This window comes from Lithobates pipiens, unplaced genomic scaffold, assembly GCF_037356315.1.
Source record: "Lithobates pipiens isolate NorthernLeopardFrog02 unplaced genomic scaffold, aLitPip1_a1.2 Scaffold_28, whole genome shotgun sequence".
In the NCBI taxonomy this organism is placed as follows: Eukaryota; Metazoa; Chordata; class Amphibia; order Anura; family Ranidae; genus Lithobates; species Lithobates pipiens.
Window position 1 is genome coordinate 192,235,889 of NW_027507789.1, and position 21,212 is coordinate 192,257,100.

The window sequence follows — 21,212 nt, forward strand, 5'->3', positions numbered from 1 at the left end:
TGTAGGTCAAAGTGTGTTGTAAGGGTTTACAACCACTTTAATGGCTGTGTGTTGAGTTATTTAGAGGGGACAGAAAATGTACACTGTTATACAAGCTGTACACTCACTACTTTACATTATAGCAAAGTGTCATTTCTTCAGTGTTGTCACATGAAAAGATATAAAATATTTACACAAATGTGTATATATATATATTATTACAGTCATTATGTATTTAGCAGTTTGCCTTGAATTCAGCTTTAAAAACAGTCACATGCAATTATTCCCATATTAATTATCATTTACCATTGGTGATCATTACAGCTGATTAGGAAGAATTGGTTGAAAGTATTTAAAATTATTTTTTTATTTTGGCAACAGAATGTGTAACAGAGAATCTCCATATCATTGTATAATACACCAGATGACTCGTGTCTGTGCACTTGTTCACAACAGGTTTGTCCATAGTTAAGACTTGAGGGTGGTAGACATGCAAAGAGGTTTATAATCAAAAAAAAAAAAAACCCAGCTGCAGCTTTGTTTAGGGGGTGCTGTATCCAAGGAGTTCTGAGGGCGGTTACTTTTTGGCTGTGTGAAGCCTTTAGGAAAATGATTGTCATGGTAGTAGTATAATCTTGACAGATCATACAGAGCCCCATGTGTAAAGACTCATCCCTAACTTGTGCTGCAGCAATGTTACTTCCATTCTTTCCCCTGATGGATGTTGTTGTGGTAGGGGTGATGATCAGGTGTCCCCTGATGAGAGGATGGCGATGGGACTTTGCAGCAATTAAAACCCAATGATGAGCGGTCTGTGCTCAGGAATCTGAAAATGGCTATGCATCAAATCCGATTTAAAATGTGGGGCCCTTTTATTGAAATGATAGGCTTTAATTAACAAATCCAATTGGGCTGTAAAACTTTACCATTCTTTGAACCCGCTGCAACTAATTATCTCCTTTCCAGGGGAAGGATCAGCCCCATTGTACAAAGTTGCATGGGGTGTGAGAGGAAGCACTCAAGCTACTTTCACACTGAGGCGCTACAGCACTAAAAATAGCACCTGTAAAGCGCCTCTCCTATGTCTCCAGTATGAAAGCACGAGGGCTTTCATACTGGAGCGGTGCGCTTGCAGGATGGTCAAAAAAAAGTCCTGCAAGCTGAATCTTTTCAGCGCTATAGGACCGGTGTTATTTACTGCTCCTAAAGCGCCCCTTCCCATTGAAAACAATGGGGCAGTGGCGGTATGTGGGCAGTTTTGCAACCGATAGCGGGGGCTTAAAACTGCGCCGCTTTACCGCCGGGCACCTGCCCGCCCCAGTGTGAAAGTAGCCTAAATGCGAAGGCTGAGGTGTCACATTGCACCCTCAACTCACAGCAGTCATACACTATATTACCAAAAGTATTGGGACACCTGCCTTTACACATGAACTTTAATGACATAGGGTTCAATATTGAGTTGGCCCACCCTTTTCGGCTATAACAGCTTCAACTCTTCTGGGAAGGCTGTCCACAAGGTTTAGGAGTGTGTCTATGGGAATATTTGACCATTCTTCCAGAAGTGCATTTGTGAGGTCAGGTACTGATGTTGGATGAGAAGGCCTGGCTCACAGTCTCCGCTCTAATTCATCCCAAAGGTGTGCTATCGGGTTGCAGGCCAGTCAAGTTCCTCCTCCTCCTCCCTGCCCCCCCCCCCCCAACCTTGCTTGTACACACTATAATGCCAAAAGTATAGAGCCACCACTCCAAATCATTTGGTGGAGGGTGGATTATGGTGTGGGCTTGTTTTTTCAGGAACTGGGCTCTTAAGGGGTCAGCGCATACTAAGACATTTTGGACAATTTCATGCTTTGTGGGAACAGTTTGGGGTTTAGCCCCTTTTCCAACATGACTGCTCACCAGTGCACAAAGCAAGGTCCATAAAGACACAGATGAGCGAGTTTGGGATGGAGGAACTTGACTAGCCTGCTCTCCTAATCTCCCCCCCCCGATAGAACACCTTTGGGATGAATTTGAGCGCAGACTGCGAGCCAGGCCTTCTAGTCCAACATCAGTGCCTGACCTCACATATGCTCTTCTGGAAGAATGATAAAACCTTCCCATACACACACTCCTAAACCTTGTGGACAGCCTTCCCAGAAGAATTGAAGTTGTTATAGCTGCAAACGGTGGGCCAACTCAATATTGAACCCTACGGACTAAGACACCATTAAAGTTCATGTGCGTGGAAATGCAGGCATCCCAATACTTTTGACAATCTAGTGTATGTCTTGAGAACACCCATAATGAAATAACCACAGAAGGATGTTTAGATGTACTAGCACACACATAAATAATTCTAGAATTCAAAGGCAGCTCCAGCCATAACAAATATGTTAATAGAATTGGTTAAATCTCTTAACTGGACTTTATTGATATAAAAGAGAATGCAATGGTGAGATTTTCTTGCAATAGGTCGTGTCAATTTCAGCTGGACTCCTACCTTCCCCTACTCAGTTCTCTGTTTATTCTATGTATGTAGAATCTATCACTTGGATTTCTAATGCCTGAATTGTGACAGAGGAAGATCACCAGTGGAATCTAAAAGAGAACAACCCAGCTAATCAATAGCCACACAAAACAAATATACATTCACTCCGTAAAAGGGGCCAGGAGCACTTCAAGCCAAATAAGGCTTCATTTGCTCAAAATGTTTTCTACGCTGCAAAATTCTGATTCCTGCAGCTGAGATTGACAGCTGTGTGTAGATAGCTGCGGCCGTCAAGTCTGTACACTACAAGGAAAGCCTGTTGGTGGCTGCAGCTTTTCCTGACAGCGATCACCCAGCCGTGCGAATAGAGCCCAACATGAGACTTCAGCAAAGCCGCTGACAATGTAGACTGAGGCTCACAACGTCTAATAAACCTAATAAACGTTTTTCTGCCGATTAGAAAACTAGAAGATCAAACATATTGTTTTACATTTCAGCAACACCTTAAGGAAAAAAAAACGAAAATATAACATTTAACATTTTGGAAGGGCTCTCGACATCTGCTGGGCGGTAATTTCCACCATAGACGAGGGGGTGCAGGATGTATATGTCCAAAATTCAACAAATCTCTTCCTGTTGTTAGGCAGGGCAATGAAACCACCAACTTTATATATTCAAAATGAAAGCAACTAGGACAAAAGGAAGGTTTCACTGTTGGATGAAATGTCATTGGGCGTTATGGCTACTATGTTGTCCACGACCCAAAGAATTGGGATGAGGTTTACGAAAAGCTTTGTTTTCAAACTCCAAAAAGGCCAATGATGCTTTCTGAGCTCCTTCCCCAGAGCTCCCTGCACTGCAGAGAAAAAGCCAATTCACATGTACTTGTCCAGCAAATATTGTGAGGTTTCTGCAGATTCAATTATAGGCCAATACACTTTACCAGACTGACCAGTAGAATACAAGATACCAATGACAATGTTCATTTTATTGCCCTGCCCTACAATTCCAATTGTGTTACAGTGTGGTGGGCCCTCCTGACAGAACACTCATTGTAAACAGCCAAGAGAAGCCTGTCTATAAATGGTAGCCTCCCACTCCAAACAAGAATAAGCCCTTTCATGGTAGACTAGCCATTGAATGAGCAAGTTGGGATAGGTTGTTAAGGACCGTGGTGCCTGATGACCATCTAAGACAGCTTACCCCGTTGATGGGTGTTCCAACACCGCATTCAGTGAGGGCTATAGGATTATATGGGAGGTGTGCCACAGGTCTACCAATGCCTGTGATGTCTTTAGGATGGTGGTCTTGGGTAATCAGTCCACCCTCCTATGAGGGAAGCAGGACCCCCATCTCTGCTTACAGTAATAATAAATCTTTATTGAGCAAAGCTCTCTTTGCCAGTTTGTAAAAATAGCTGCTGATTTATTTTTTCTACAACACTGACTAGGCAGGTGCAGGTGACACCCATAAACAAGCAGGGTTGAGTGAACAGTGCTGAACCCTGATAACCAAATGAACTGGATGTTCTGTGACAGTACAGTGCTAAGCAGGTTAACTATGACTAGATACAAGACCGATTCCAGCATAGCGTGCCTTCTTCCAAAGGACCAAATAACACAAACAGTGAGATGAGGATGAGGCCGGCACCAGAGGGAATGTCCCTGTGTGGACTCCTAATATTTGTGATGGTAGGTTTCCTCATGCATCTCCATTAAGCGAGACCCCCTGGGGCCTGCACAGTGTAAACATTAACGGGATTCCAATCCCTCCCCAATTCCTCCCTTTTCTCCTTAAAAGTCCCAGTCATCCACATCCAACTGCTCCATGTTAGATACCAGTCCCTCTAATCCAGGAGGCTCTGAACTTCTAGCTCCCTCGAAGTTGGTGATGGGGGACACTGGACGGAGGAGCTCGGGGAGGGCTTCAGATGCTCTGCGCCTAATCTGCAAGTAAAAATCATTGTTAAAATTAACACTTCTAAGTTTGCTTTTTGTTTTAAAGATTAGCTAGAAATTTGTGCAGGTATTAGGTGTATTTTTAAAGTGATTGAAAGCTTACAAAACCATTCACTGCCAGCCCCCTCTTTTATGCAGCCATTACACACTGTGTAACTGCTGAAAATTAAGCCTCTAAAATAACCTTTTCAGATATCTTCAGGCCAGTCACGTGATTGCCAGCTACTCTATTCCTTCAATATACAGGCAACCGTGGGCAATATACAGGCAACCGTGGGCAATATACAGGCAACCGTGGGCAATATACAGGCAACCGTGGGCAATATACAGGCAACCGTGGGCAATATACAGGCAACCGTGGGCAATATACAGGCAACCGTGGGCAATATACAGGCAACCGTGGGCAATATACAGGCAACCGTGGGCAGGGCTGAGATCTCCCTCTGACATCAGCCTAGGAAGTCACGTGACCGCCGTGCTGTCAGCTCAGCCCCTCCCACCGTAGCCCTTAGATCAGAGGAGAGCGGCCAGCAGTCCACAGGAATTGGCAAGATCAAACAAGTGTTTTTTTTTGTTTGTTTTTTTTACAGATTAGAGAGCATAAGTACTGTGCTGTTTAACCTGCTATAAGGGAACAGGATCTCTTTTTTGTTTTGCTTTTTAGGGTTATAATCACTTTTTTTTTCAATAACATGTACATCATACTTACCTCCTTTGTGCAATAGCTTTGCACAGAGCAGCCCCAAAACTCCTCTTCTGGGGTCCCTCTTCTCATCTGTCTCCATAGTAAATAACTTGCTATGAGGACAGATGTATGGTCTAAAGAAATGCATAGCATGACTCCCCCCCCCCCCCCCATATCTGTTTTATTTAGATTTTCTATTAAAATTGCATGTTACATGTGACACTATTGTTCTCTCCCCCTCCCAACTTTTTGTCTCCTACAGCCACACAGCACACCCATGCTGGAACAAAGCAGCAGCAGTTCCAGAGTTAGATTAGTAGTGTGTTGTATAGCACTCTGGGCAACCTGCAGCATCTAGCTTACATAAGCTTCACCTGTCATTTGGTCTTGTATTATATTATACAGTTTTATATTGTTTTACATTGCTTCACACTGTAAACTCAAAGCTAGCTCATCAGGGCACCAATTTCTGGCCGGGCGCCTCTGTGAATGTGGATGGTTCCAGTTCAAGGGGTTGGTACGCTGTGATTATTCTGGGAGTTCGCACTTCTGTTCATTTTACAATGTAGGGTCTTACTTTCTGCTACTCCCTCTACAGATCTCAATGAGATATCACGGGAAGAAACAAATTATACCTCGTTTCTTATTAATTTATTTTGTTTCAGCTGTCTCCCTTTGTGCCTAAGTGTTCTATTTGATTGTAGGAACACCAGAATAGTCCACTTATGATGGCTTTATGACCGCTCGGAAGTCAAACGGTTTTTCAGAACCAGAACTGTGTCCTATTACAGGTTTGGATCCACATGAGGAATACATAAAGGTACACATTTTATTAAATTGAACCTGCAAATAAAAACTTTGTGCTATTCAATACAACTATGTAACTAAAACATAACCGTGTCCTTTTAAAGCGTTGGTTACAACGCAAGAGAGGTGACCTAAAGGGTCATAAGCATAATAAGCAATTCCACGATTGCTCCTGATGCAGAAACACACATGGGTGCTTTATTTCCAAATATCTTCCTGTAAGCAATCTTTGGAAGCCTTGTATCTCTAGCTAGTGTTAGAAAACTAGAAGGTCCATTCACACCTGCAGTATTTAAGCTGTGTATCACAATTCATACCATGTTATGCGATGTTTAAAAAATAAAATAAAAAGGAAGGGTGGGTGAGGGATGTCATGTGCTTTTTAGTACATTAAGCTATGTCGCCAGCTTATTCCAAATGAATAGGGTGCCTTATACAGAAAAATGTAGGAGAGATTGTGGATTAACATGGGAGGGGTCAGAGAAGCAGCTGTAAAGTTATTTCCTGCTGACAACCACTAAAAGTTTGCAAAGGTGCTGCTTGGTTAGCTGCACATATGCCATTCAACCCATTACAGCACACTTACCTGTTTGAAGAAGGAATGATTGAGCAGAGTGCCAGCATTTGGCCTGCAAAACACAAAAATATGAATTAGAATGCAGATCAGGGTGGTAGGGGAAAATGCTAGCTCCTTTCAAGCTGCACCATAGCTAAACTTTAGGCTTAAGGCAAGTGTGTGCTTTGTAACAGCTTTACTTTAATTCCAATACTTGCTCAGCAGTTCCCCTTTCACTTTGGTTAGCCACTGGGAAGCATGCGACTCACTTTCCTTTCAATCATGTGACAACACTGTTAATTGGTCCAGGAATGTCATGTGTGGCAGTAGTGAGATAGTCCTCATCGTCATGTAATGTAATGTAGAGCGATTTGGATTTTCCACACAGCTTTTTTTTTTTTTTTTTTCTTTTAAACCTTACTGCCAGAGGATCAATGGAGCTGTGTGGCTGGAGGGGAGAGTATGTGCTGTTGGGAAGTGCAACATTAAAGCAAAACTGTTGCAGCCCTATTGGAAAAGCTGCTCATTATTAATACCCAGTGCTTAAAGCACTGACAAAAAAATAAATAAAAAAAAATAAATCAAAGTTGTTTTCCTTTTCCCACTTTTCTTAACCTTAGACACCAACTATTTTGAGCAGTGTGAAGGCTCACCGTAACTCGGGGTTCCTCTGAAGACACTGCTCCACCAAGTTGTGAAAGTGTGGGGAGAAGGTGCGGTTGTAGGGGTGCATGCTAGGTTCCCCATTGGATGGACGACAGGAGGTGCCTTCTCCAATGCCAGAGTCCGCTCCAGAGCGAGAGGTCTTCATGGTGAGTTCAGAGGCAGGAATGGTTGCGGTGTCCAGTAGACAGGGCACTGTGCCGTTCAGCTTCTCGAGGAGCATCTAGTGAGGAGAGAAGCCACCCCATTGGTTAAGTAGTATCTTACTGGCCCTCATTTATCTAAAGGTCCAGAGAAATTAAAATATGGGCTGTCTAAATTATTTCTCCATTAGATTAAAGAATAAGTTCACCTTTTATAACATATTACATCCGTATTTAGAGTGTAACATTACTGTGGAGCAGTCCCCCGACCCTTATCAGTGAAAGTGGACAGGGATCCTCTCCCAGCACCCGCTGTCACATTTTAAAAATAGCGTAGCTGTGATGGGCTCTGCTGACACAGTCACGCCATTCATTCAAAGAGTTTAGTTAATAAATGAACTACAAGTTCCCCCTGCCACTGCAGCAGGTGGCTTGTAGTTCTCAATGAAATGCGAGGGTGCCGATGAGCAGTCTCATAGTTCATTATTTCTGTTCTCCAGCAACTGTCTGCCCATATGGAGGTACGAGCAGACAGCTGTACTGAATGTCTGCAGGAGCCTGGCATTGCACCCGTGATCCACTCATCGTGGGTGCAATGCATTGCAGGCTGCAGTTTAAAAAATAAATAAATAGGAACTCCTGTGGACCGGAGACTGGAGCATCTGCCAAATTTCCACGTTCATGCCCCAACACCTTCTGTTAGCATGTAAGGATGTTTAGAAAAGGAATCTTTAGGACGTGCCCTCAAAATGTACATATCAAGTTGTGTGTATATATATATATATATATATATATATATATATATATATATATATATATATATATATATATATATATATATATATATATAGGCATATTGTGAGTAAACAGCAGCATTTCCGGCCATGAATAGATAGATCCTCTGTAAAATGAATATGTAGGGAAGATTATGTGCCTAATCTAAATGCACCATAAGCAGTTGCTGTTCCATGTTTTTTTGGGGCCGCAAAATGCTGTCAAAACAGATTCTTCTTTAGATACTTTCAAAAACAAAGAAAATTCAGTCCTAGAAGTGGTACTATTGTCCTTACCTGTGTAGCTGGCATGTCTTTGAATGGCACGTGTCCATTAGCAAGCTCACAAGCTGTAATCCCCACACTGTAGATGTCAGATTTGGCATCATATCCCTCAAGGTTCTGTGGGGGGAAAAAAAATAAAAAATGATAGCAATCCTAGCCTTCAAGAAGCACTTAACCCCTAAAAAAGGTACCATATAGACTGTATAATAAAAGATGATCGAGTCTCATTTAAAAATAAAGTGACTGGTTTACTTCAAAGCAGCCCTCCCAGCAGTATATATTCACTTGCTCCCCCACTGCTCCATTCAGCTGCCAGCAGCAGAGAGTGCTAAACATTTGGTAAGCTAGAAGTCACTGGCAAATATTACCAATTCAAAGTTAGTGTTTCTACGCACTGATCCAGTAATAGCAAGAAAGCAGAACAGAATGATGCCAGCCGTGGGACTTTAGTCAGGCTGTGAGAGGTACATAAATTGCCTACATCTATAGTAAAGGACATTATTCAACTTCAGTCAAAGCTGCACAGTTTGTTTTTAACTATAGAAAACCCCTTACTTGTATGAGCAGTTGTTTTTGGTAAAAAGGAAACAAATCCTTTTAATGGCAGGATCATCATGTATTATGTTAATGAAGATTTATTTTCAAATTACATTAATATGCTAAAGCTTATAAGGCATTTAGTGAGTGGGTTTATATATACTTTAAAGCAGTGGTCTGCAAACTACAGCCCTTTGCCTGCCTTTATCCAGCCCATGGGGATTCCTCCCACATATATAAAGTGCTAAACCTGCCACTGATCTAAATGTTGAAAATGATTTATTTTACTCACAATAATGATGGGGCACTATTCCTCCAACTGACGTCAACAACTGGGCTCTATTAGGCTTCTTTCACACTGGGGCGGTATTCAGGCGTTACAGCGCTAAAAATAGCGCATGTGTAACGCCTGAAAAAAACCGGCCCCTTTAACTCCAGTGTGAAAGCCGGAGGGCTTTCACACTGGAGTGATGCGCTGGCAGGACGGTGAAAAAAGTCCTGCTAGCCGCATCTTTGCAGCGGTGAAGGAGCGGTGTATTCACCGCTCCTACCCATTGAAATCAATGGACACCGCGGCAATACCGCCGGCAAAGCGCCGGCAAAGCGCCGCTGCAGCGGCGCTTTGCGGGCGGTTTTAACCCCTTTTCGGCCGCTAGCGGGGGTTAAAACCACCCCGCTAGCGCCCGCACACCGCTGCTAAAACGACGGTAAAGCGCCGCTAAAAATAACGGCGCTTTACCGCCGACGCTGCTCCCGCCCCAGTGTGAAAGCAGCCTTAAAGTGCATCTGGAAAGTATTCACAGTGCTTTACTTTTTCCACATTTAGTTATGTTACAGCCTTATTCCAAAATGGATTAAAGCGGTTCTTCACCCTAAAGGGGAAGTTCCGCTAGTATTATCCCTCCCCCCCTCCGGTGCCACAATCGGCACCTTTCGGGGGGGAGGGGGGTGCAGTTACCTGGATAATCCAGGTAACTGCACCCACTTCCGGCCAGACCGCCGCATGGCTCCGCCCACCCCCGCATGGCTCCGCCCCCCGTTGTGTTCTGGGAAACACACAGTTCCCAGAGACACAGCGGGGAACCAGCGCAGCGCGACTCGCGCATGCGCAGTAGGGAACCGGGCAGTGAAGCCCTCTTGCTTCACTTCCCGATTCCCTGACAGAGGATGGCGGCGGTGGCTGCAGCGAGACGAGCGATCGCTCGTCATCTGCCGCCAACATCGCTGGAACCTGGGATAGGCAAGTGTGATATTATTAAAAGTCAGCAGCTGCAATATTAGTAGCTGCTGGCTTTTAATATTTTTTTTTTTGTGCAGCTCCTCTTTAAATTATTTTTCTCAAAATTCCACAAACTATACCCCATAATGATAAGGTGAAAGAAGTTTGAAATTTTTTTTGCAAATTTATTAAAAATAAAAAATCTCATGTACATAAGTATCACGCCCTTTGCCATGACACTCAAAATTGAGCTCAGATACATCCCATTTCCACTGATCATCCTTGAGATGTTTCTACAACTTGATTGGGGTCCACCTGGGGTAAATTCAGTTGATTGGACATGATTTGGAAAGGTAAACACCTGTCTATATAAAGGTCCCACAGTTAACAGTGCATGTCAGAGCACAAACCAAGCCATGAAGTCCATGGAAATGTCTGTAGACCTCCATAACAGGATTGTATTGAGGCACAGATCTAGGGAAGGTGCAGAAAAATGTCTGCAGCATTGAAGGTCTCAATGAGCACAGTGGCCTCCATCATCTGTAAATGTAAGAAATTTGGAACTACCAGGACTCCTCCTTCAGCACGTCACCTGGCCAAACTGAGTGATCGGGGGGAGAAGGACCTTAGTTATGGAGGTGACCAAGAACCTGATGATCACCCGGACAGAGCTCCAGCATTTCATTGTGGAAAGAGGAGAACCTTCCAGAAGAAAAACCATCTCTGCAGCACTCCACCAATCAGGCCAGTATGGTAGAGTGACCAGACGGAAGCCACTCCTCCGTAAAAGGCACAAGAGCCCATCTGGAGTTTGCCAAAAGGCACCTGAATGACTCTCAGACCATGGGAAACAAAATTCTCTGGTCTGATGAAACAAAGATTAAACTCTTTGGCCTGAATGGCAAGTATCATGTCTTTAGAAAACCAGGCACCGTTCATCACCTGGCCAATACAATCCCTACAGTGAAGTATGGTAGTGGCAGCATCCTGCTGTGGGGATGTTTTTCAGTAGCAGGAACTGGTAAACTAGTCAGGATCGAAGGAAAGATGAATGCATCAATGTGCAGAGACATCGTTAATGAAAACCTGCTCCAGAGCAGAAATAGGTGTGCCAAGCTTGTAGGATCATACTCAAAAAGACTTCAGACTGTAATTGGTGCCAAAAGGTGCTTCAACAAAGTACTGAGCAAAGGCTGTGAATACTTATGTACATGGGATTTTTTTTAATTTTTTATTTTTAATAAATTTGCAAAGATCTCAAACAAACTTCTTTCACATTGTCATTATGGGGTATTGTTTGTAGAATTTTGAGGGAAAGAAAATGAATCCATTTTGGAATAAGGCTGCAACATAACAAAATGTGGAAAAAAAAAATGAATCATTGTAAATACTTTTTCCAGATGCACTGTACTTCCACTGACACCAAAAGTGGGTCACTATTCCTCCCACTGACACAGATGATGGGGCTCTATTCCTCACACATGACAGGGCTCTATTCCTCCCGCTGACACCGACGGTGGGGCTCTATTCCTCCCGCTGACACCGACGGTGGGGCTCTATTCCTCCCGCTGACACCGACGGTGGGGCTCTATTCCTCCCGCTGACACCGACGGTGGGGCTCTATTCCTCCCGCTGACACCGACGGTGGGGCTCTATTCCTCCCGCTGACACCGACGATGGGGCTCTATTCCTCCCGCTGACACCGACGATGGGGCTCTATTCCTCCCGCTGACACCGACGATGGGGCTCTATTCCTCCCGCTGACACCGACGATGGGGCTCTATTCCTCCCGCTGACACCGACGATGGGGCTCTATTCCTCCCGCTGACACCGACGATGGGGCTCTATTCCTCCCGCTGACACCGACGATGGGGCTCTATTCCTCCCGCTGACACCGACGATGGGGCTCTATTCCTCCCGCTGACACCGACGATGGGGCTCTATTCCTCCCGCTGACACCGACGATGGGGCTCTATTCCTCCCGCTGACACCGACGATGGGGCTCTATTCCTCCCGCTGACACCGACGATGGGGCTCTATTCCTCCCGCTGACACCGACGATGGGGCTCTATTCCTCCCGCTGACACCGACGATGGGGCTCTATTCCTCCCGCTGACACCGACGATGGGGCTCTATTCCTCCCGCTGACACCGACGATGGGGCTCTATTCCTCCCGCTGACACAGACGATGGGGCTCTATTCCTCCCGCTGACACCGACGATGGGGATCTATTCCTCCCGCTGACACAGACGATGGGGATCTATTCCTCCCACTGACACCAATAACGGGGCATGATTTCTATCACCAATACTCACTATGGGGCACAATTTCTCCTCCTACGGACCACAGGTGACATGTAATTTATTTGTACTCCGACTGACCACAGTCCAGCCCCCCTAAAGTCTGAAAACCATAAACTGGCCCTTTGTTTAAAAGTCATGAAAAGGCAATGGCATTAAAGTATTTTGCACAGCATTAAATGTACATTCTAAAAAGTTGCTCTTGTACACTCCTCTCACCTGCTGTAAGAGCTCTGGGCTCAGCCAGGGAAGAACCCGGGAGCTGTGCTTGGGGAAGTCATGGACCACTTTCACTCGCTGTCCGTGGTTTATCATGCTAAGAATACTGCGTAGGCCAGAGAGGTACACTTTCCCGTCCACAGAGATGAGGATGTGACTGGCCTTCACACTCCTGCAGAGAGATGATCATTCACTGGCCAGAACTTAGGAGAGAATACTAATTGGGTTACACTTCATTCTGAAGAACTAACTTCTGGGAAAATAATTATATTGGGACACCCTTACCAATTAAAAGGCTGTTTATAAAGAAAATTACATTAGAAATGACACCAAAGAGTACTGAATTCTACATGGGATTCCCATCACAATAGGTGCTGCTCCTCTGTTGGGCTGGGAACATTCAAAGATGGAGCAAGGAATAGATGCAGTGGGAATAAGCAACATTTCAAGGCAGAAACATGACAGCAGCCTCTGAAGGTGCAAGCCTATATTTATCCCTATAAAGACTGCATATAATCTTTCTATTCTCTAGGACAGAAATCGGCCTATTGTAAACAGTTTTATCAATGTATGTAAAAAACTTTTCCCACTCTGGGCATTAGAGGTGTGCTTTAAAGCAAGGATGATAAGAAGCACATATAGTTACATAGTAGGTGAGGTTAAAAAAAAAAAAAAAAAAGACACAAGTCCATCAAGTCCAACCTATGTGTGTGATTATATGTCAGTATTACATTATATATCACTTTATGTTGCAGTCGTTCAGGTGCTTATCTAATAGTAACAGTAAAGAGCCCTATACGCTCCCTCTATATTTATCTTCCATTAACTCCCCCAAAGCCCTAGTCTCCTGCTGGAACCCCCCCCCCCCCCCCCCCAAAACACTGGTTTGGGGTTTACACACACACAGCCAAAGCCTCCCCCTCCCAATGGCTGTCCTCCAGCCTTTACAAGCCAATTCATGGTCTGTAATAATACTGGAAGTTTCACTACTTCTGCCCATGCTGTAGCTTAAAGTGCAAGTTCACCTTTACATAAAATCTGTAAGTTGAACTTACACTGGACCCCCTTTCCCATCGCACCTGGTCCTGCTAACCTGGAGTTCGGCGACCACCCATTCTGACAGATCGTACAGCCGCTTTACTAGTCCAGGATTTGAAATCCCGCAACTTTTTCCCCTCCTCGCCTGCGGTGACAGGATAGGCAACATGATTCCGATTGGTTGGCGCCGACCAATTAGAATGCTCCTAAACATACCTCTTGATGACTGAGGTACGTTTAGGAGATTAAGCCAAGGGGATTTCTAAGCCCCGGATTGGTGAGGTGGCTATACGAGGTCTCCTAGTGGGTGATCGCCTGCCTCCAGATCAGCGGGACCAGGAGGGATGAGGAGGTCGTCCAGTGTAAGTTCACCTTACAGATCTTACTGTAAAAGGGGAACTTACCCTTTAAAAGAAAAATATAATCAGGTGGCCATTTACTTTGCTACCCCATGACCTATATTTTGCCCCTTAATAATAAAAAAAAAGTTGCCCTGTGTTACCTGTGAACGTAACCCATGTGATGGATGTAATCCAATGCTTTTAACACTCCGAGCAGGATGTAAGCGATTGCCAGCTCACTCATTCCATCTGTGAAGTGTGTGCAGATCAGGTCTTTGGCTGACCCTGTCAGGAGAGACATGGTAAATGTTAGGGGGATATTTACTAAAACTGGTGCACACAGAATTTGGTGTGGTTGTGCATAGTAACCTAGTAACCAATCAGCTTACAGGTTTTATTGTCTAAGCTTAAGTAAACAAGCTGACGTTAGAATCTGATTGGTTACTATACACAGTTGTTTTAGTAAATGTCCCCCCTTACTGTCAGGAGAGAAAACAAGTAACTATAGTCTATCAAAACTTGCTGCACTTTGTAAGCTATTTCAAAAGAAAAATGCAGACATGGTCCTGTCCCCCAATTAAATCTACGCAGGGATCAGGTGCTCTGCTCCATTAATGGGAAAGCAGAAATGGTCATTTTATAGGTGACTTAACAACGGAACTAGGTGAAACGTTATTCGTTTTGGATAGATCAGTGAATATTTAGGATCTCTGTCTGTTTTTGTTACTTTTTTCAAATGTCCGAGTCTAGTTAGGGAAATTCTCTTTCCTTTACCAGAGACACAAATGGAAATTAGAGAAAATTTCTTTAACATGAAGGAAAATTCCCTCAAACAATTTTCAGTAACTACCCATCAACAGTGCTCCAAATGTCACCTTACCAAAATTACATTTCCGTTCTTTTCAGTATCTACTTACCATAAGCCATAAAAGGGGTGACCACCCAAAGCTCATTGTTGGCTATGAATGTGGCTCTGTAAGGGAGGATGTTGGGATGGTTGAACAGCTTTGACACATGAAGTTCCGTCTGCAGGCAAGACGACATGATCAGTATCAACAGACACCTAAAAATCCTGGTAACTATGCAACATTGTCTACCAACTCACTATTGTCAAAGCTCACTTGAGTGCAGATGGGAAATGCAAAACTACAATTTTTCAGGACATAATATTTCAAAAACTGCCACTTATGCTGCAGAGGGTGTTTTTGAACAGCTAGCTGGATGCTCTGCTGAGTGCCCAAGAGCTACTCTGAGGATTTTTGTAATATGCAACCAGGTCTTTGGCTGCCAGCTCTACCCATTTCATACCTTAGTACTGGTTCCTTGTGGTAATGAGTAGCCTTGCTAACCACTTGTTAATTGTGGAACACAGGAGGCAGAATAGGTGAGCAAAGCAGGCGACAATATGAACTGGTTTGCATATTAAATAATCCAAGTTCTGTGCCTCCTTAGTGGTCTACACATGATACACCCAGGCCTACAGGCACTTGGGGGTACCTGCTCTGCAGCATAAGAAGCTGTTTCGGAAGTATAATGCTGTCACATGTTAAACTTTAAAGGGAAACAAATTCATAATGGAAGTACTATTGGTGCGTCTGACAGATTCAGAAGACAAAGTCAGCATCTCCTGACCAATATGGAAAATGAAACCAACCTGTACTCCAGGCTACCTCTTGTCACAAAGCCAAATACTAGATCACATCATCTACGCTGAACAGGATTAGTGGACCGATGTTCCAACACAACCAATGCTCTGGCCTTTGGTCATGTGACCAGCATCAGAGGGTGCTTGGAGAACAAAATTGGGCAGAAAAGGAAAGTATTCCATTAATGCATTTTGGGGATAAGGATGGTTAGAATAGAGTATGTGTTGTGTCTTAATAGGGGTCTATTTTAAAGTGCAAGTTCCCTCTAGAATTACTTAAACTTAAAAAGCCTAGCATCACATTTGGCTTATGTCCACACTCCAACTGCCCAGCAATCAGCACTGGGAACTGCTGGCCATTTACAAGCGACACTCTGCCACTCATGCCATCTACATATGACTGTGACTGCAAAGCCTGAACTACTGTCAAAAATATAGCTAGCACAATCTAGCTCCAAAAAGAGTAACTTGTAATTTGCAGACGAATCTAATCCATTACGCTAGGAAAATGATCGTGTTATCATGTAAAAAGCCCAGTCCTCCATCGGTATCAGCGTGGAAGGGTGTGGTCAACAGGGCTGCACCTCTATACAAGGCTACATACATTAGCAGGGGCATACCAAAGACATTTGATAAGGTGTGGGGCAGTTGGATGAATAGTGAAACTACAGTGGCGGATTGAGTGGCACCTAATAAAATACAATTGCAGTGGGATTTAACATGTAACTGTTTGGCATATCTAAACGTACCATTGACTGTTATTAAGATAAGGTGGCCTTATTGTTTTGATCTTTTCACTGAGTGAGGGGCCGGAAGGCTGAGGAGAGAGTCAACGCTGAAGAAATGTAAATAGTTTCTTTGCGTGGCCCATAGGGTCTTGTGTAAGCTTGTTATGTTAAAAAAAGCAATAAATAAAACTTAAAAAATAAAAATAAAAAAATAAAAAACACCACCATTAAGGAATATTGATAGTTTGCAAACTTAGGTAAAGCAGGCAATAGGTGGTAATCATGGTCTTTTACAAGGTACTTTTATATAAGACACTTAAAAGTGCATTCGTCAGGGGGTATGCAGCAAACATCTGAAGGTATAAAGTAGTAAATAATAAAGCTACATAATATGAATAAATGATACAAAAATTGAGGAAAGATTACCTGCAGGAAGGCCACCATATCATTGGTACAAAACTCCAAGTTAATTCTTCTGATACAAACATACTCTCCCGACGGTTTGTACCGTGCCAAGTTTACCATCATCAGGTCTTCAAATCCTCTCCCTGAGGAAGAAGAGAAAGCATCAGCAGACCATCAGATTCTGAATGCTACAAAATCACTTTGTAAACTAGGCCTGGACAAATCCCAGATGATTTAGACAGGTCACTCTAAATTTCTTCTCCCTTGTATTTTTATCAATGAACACAGAGCTTCCCGATTGACGGAGGTGACGATTGTGACATCATCTGCCCATTTCTCGGCCAGAGGAAGTCTTGTATATACTGAAAAATTACAAGGCTTCTCCTGAATGGCACTAGAAGCACTAAGCCAGACTCTCTGGTAGCAGGTGGGAAGTTGCCTGTACTGCTGTTTAAAACACAGTGGGACTTACTGTAAGAAGCTAATGCTACCCCTACAGTCCATCTCAGCACACCCAGCGGCCACATCGTTCTATAATGGAAATACAGTAAAAACTTGCTTTGAGAGCGTTTTGCAAGACGAGCAAATTTTTTCAAATACATTTTGACTTGATATACAAGCGATATCTTGATATACAAGTAGCATCACATCACAACCGATGTGCCTCCAAGTGTAGTAGCAATATAATTACATTCAATGAAGGTACATTTAGCAACTCATATGGTTGATGATTAAAATAGGCACATCTAAGTATGGAGGCATCCGGGGTAAAGCTGTCCACATAGATCATCCTCCTCACCCCCATCAATGTCGTCTCTTCCACTCTGCGCTCCACAAGCGGTTCAATCAATCTACTGCAGGGTAGTCTTCCCTTCCACGATTGTAGACCGACAGCTGTGAGGAGAATGGTCTACGTGGACAGCTTTACCCCAGGTGCCTGCATACTTACTTAGAAGTTCCTCTTTTAATCATCAACCATGTTACATAGTAGGTGAAGTTGAAAAAAGACACAAGTCCATCAAGTCCAACCTACGTGTGCGATTATATGCGAGTTACTAAATGTTGTACCTTCATTAAATGTACCCCATATTGCTACACTTAGAGGTGCCTCTCTTCTCTTTTATACTCTGTAGCTCCTGCTGGATTTTGCTTCTAATCCCCATGTGGATAGACATTTTAGGCCCCTTTCACACTGGGGCGCTTTGCAGGTGCTACAGCGCTAAAAACAGTGTCTGCAAAGCATCCTGAAACAGCCGCTGCTGTCTCTCCAGTGTGAAAGCCCGAGGGCTTTCACACTGGAGCAGTGCGCTTGCAGGACGATCAAAGTCCTGCAAGCCGCATCTTTGGAGCGATGTAGGAGCGGTGTATTTACCACTCCTAAAGCGCCCCTTCCCATAGAAAACAATGGGGAAGCGCTGTAAAACCGGTTTTAACCCTTTTTCGGCCCCTAGGGTGGGTTAAAACTGCCCCGCTAGAAGCTGCACAGCGCTGCTAAAACTATGGTAAAGCGCAGCTAAATATAGCGCTGCTTTACTGACAGTGCTTGCAACGCCCCAGTGTGAAAGTAGCCTTATGGTTACACAACCTATCACATTTCCATGATCTTTTTATATGGACTTTAAACTGAAGTACTTAAGAATAAATGGTTGTGGATCAAATCATTTGAGTTTCCATTATTTTTTTTATGGGGAAATTCACTTGGATATACAAGTGCTTTGGATTACATGCATGTTTCTCGAACGAATTATGCTCGCAATCCAAGGTTTTACTGTATGTATATTTATTTACGTATTGTTTGGGCCAGCTTGGCCAAAATCCACTTTTTAAAGTTACATTAAACAGCAAGTTTTTTGGTAAGATGGTGACATTAGTAACAGAGGCTCTCTTTAGGCTCGGGAACAAGGAGTTCAGAGATATTTGCAGAGCAGGACTATCTGCTGCACAAAATTGGATTGGAAACGATCATTAGAGGAGTAGGCAAGTTGTACCCACATAGAGATAAAATCCTTGCCTACTATGTACCTGTTCCAGGCTAGCGATACATAGCAATTAAGACCAACCTGCTGCCCAACTAGCACAGAAAGTATCAGCCGCTTACCTATGATGGTGAGGAGCTCGTAACAAGTATTATCCGGAGCGTATACACCCATGGTGTCCGGACTGCGACAAGACGCTATGGACTCCGCGCTGGCAGCTTCATCGGGCTGAAGGAGAACACAGGACAGAAAACCAAGGTAGACAAAGACAAGAAGAAACAAAGTCATTCTGTCAGATTACAATATCTCACTGACGAGAAAGCTGTCAATTTATAAAAACAAGTGCATAGTGTCAGCACAGAATAGCCACAATTTAAAACAGTAACATTCCTGCTAAAATGTCATTTCCTGGTTAAAGGACCTCCTCTATCTGTTGGAGGCATTTAGCAGTGACACTTTTCATGTGCTGAACACAAATAAGGCCTCCTGCCCACTGGGCATTTTGTTAACCCTCGTAGACAACTTGCCTCTTGGCAGCAGCGCTTTTGCAGAAAGAATGCTTGTAAACACACGTAACGTGTGTGAAGCACTTGGTTGTTACAGTAATTTCAATGGCCAGAATAATAAATGTATCCTGTTAATTGAAATTAACACGCCTAGCGTTAATACATTTTTAGAAGCGTTTACCAATGTCAAATGTTTTTTTTTCTGGCAAAACGCTGCTGCTCCGGGACGCATTGGCAGTGGGGTTTTAGTCTGCCGCTAAACGCCTGTGTCTGTATGAACACGAACATGAAGAGGCATTTAGAGTCAAAAAACACCAGATGCCCCTTACAGCCACATTAAAAACATCCAGCGTGCATGAGGCCTAAAGCAGAGCTGCTACTTGCACTGGGTAGGAGCCACACTGCACTTGCCTTGATAAATTCTCCTATTGACTTTACATTAGTAGAAGTGTGAAGATCACAATACAGAAACAATGATGGTAGGCATAACAATGTAGAAGTCCACACAAAATATGTGATGTAATGAGAGTTATTACAACTTGTTATACTGGAGTGATGTAGATGACAATTAGATTTATTATTATTTTTTTTTTTTTAATGGTCAGAATTAACAGCTACAAATCAAAGTACATCGATCAAGTCTACACCGATTTCTCCTCCGATGGGCATCCACTGAGTTTCACACTGTGTGTGTGTGTGTGTGTGTGTGTGTGTGTGTGTGTGTGTGTGTGTGTGTGTGTGTGTGTGTGTGTGTGTGTGTGTGTGTGTGTGTGTGTGTGTGTGTGTGTGTGTGTGTGTGCACATATTAGAATATACTAAAATTATATTATAGTTATAATTTTATTTGTAAAATAATTACCATTTTTGTAAAGACTTTGTGATTTACAATTCCTTCCACATTAAAGCGATTGTAAATTCTCGTTTTTTTTCTATGAAAATAACAAACATATACTTACAGTTATACTTACTTGCTCTGTTGCAGTGGATTTGCACAGAGCAACCTAGAGCCTCCTCTTCTCGGGTCCCTCTTCTGTGATCCTGGCCCCCTCCCTCATGTCGAGTGCCCCCACAGCAAGCAGCTTGCAATGGGGGCACCCAAACCCAATCACCGCTCCCCGTGTCCGTTCAGACACAAGGCCCAGCCCTGCCCCCTCTCTCTCATGATCGGCAGACTGTCTTTGATTGACAGTAGAGACAGCCAATGGCACCACTGCCAAGGGACATGACTGAAAAAGGTCTGCCGATTGGGAGCCAATGGGCGAGTGTGCTCAGAACACAAATGCTCAGCGTGGAAGATCGTTGTACCAACATCGAATTGTTAGTACAGCGGCTCCTCCCGATCACTTCAGTTTTTATTTTGTTCAGCCCACTGGGTTAAAGGAAAAAACAAAACCAAATAGTGCGTACTAGGCTTTGGAAGCAGTCAAAGGCTCTCATCCAGAGAGCCTGAATGCGCATGACCTTTCCAACCAGCTGCTCCATTCATAGAACCATTAATATAGCTTCTATGAATGAAACAGAATCTATTTCTGTAGGGGCAAAGCTATCAATTATCCACCTGTCCTCCATTCATAGAAGCTGTACTATGACTTCTATGAATGGAGCAGCTGGGCAGAAAGGTCGGGCACAGTCAGGCTCTCTTGATGAGGGCCTTGTGAAGGCCTCTTGGATGTATTAACCCCTTTGGCCTTAAAATATTATGGCAGTAGAAGTGGGGGGCAGGACGGAGAAAGATTTCTACTAACAGACGAGGAATCAGCACAAGGGACACATTCTAATTACTGTAAATTATTTCCATTCACTGCACTTCGGCTTTAAAGTGTATCTATACCAAAATCTTCCCCCCCCCCCAGTTTTTGATAGAATACGGATGCTACCCAGGGGCTCCATTGGAGAGATATCCCCTCACTTTCTGCACTGGGGACAACCTTTTACCAAACAAGAAGCTAAAGAAGAACTGCAACAGGGGAGTGTATAAC

At 43.7% G+C, this 21,212-nt stretch overlaps 1 protein-coding gene across 2 annotated transcripts in view; it reads right to left on the reverse strand.

Annotated features, from left to right (window-relative positions):
• Window positions 1–2,367: 2,367 nt before the first annotated feature.
• STRADA (STE20 related adaptor alpha) overlaps window positions 2,368–21,212 on the reverse strand; it is a 36,296-nt gene continuing 17,451 nt past the window's right edge. For both annotated transcript variants that reach the window (XM_077460196.1, XM_077460197.1), the window contains 9 exons: window positions 18,850–18,955; window positions 16,773–16,894; window positions 14,891–14,999; window positions 14,135–14,258; window positions 12,595–12,766; window positions 8,332–8,436; window positions 7,109–7,341; window positions 6,486–6,528; window positions 2,368–4,395 (listed from right to left, as the gene is read on the reverse strand). In XM_077460196.1, coding sequence (XP_077316322.1) covers window positions 4,243–4,395; window positions 6,486–6,528; window positions 7,109–7,341; window positions 8,332–8,436; window positions 12,595–12,766; window positions 14,135–14,258; window positions 14,891–14,999; window positions 16,773–16,894; window positions 18,850–18,955 — 1,167 coding nt within the window. In that variant the 3' untranslated portion in view covers window positions 2,368–4,242. The remainder of the gene's footprint in view (window positions 4,396–6,485; window positions 6,529–7,108; window positions 7,342–8,331; window positions 8,437–12,594; window positions 12,767–14,134; window positions 14,259–14,890; window positions 15,000–16,772; window positions 16,895–18,849; window positions 18,956–21,212) is intronic.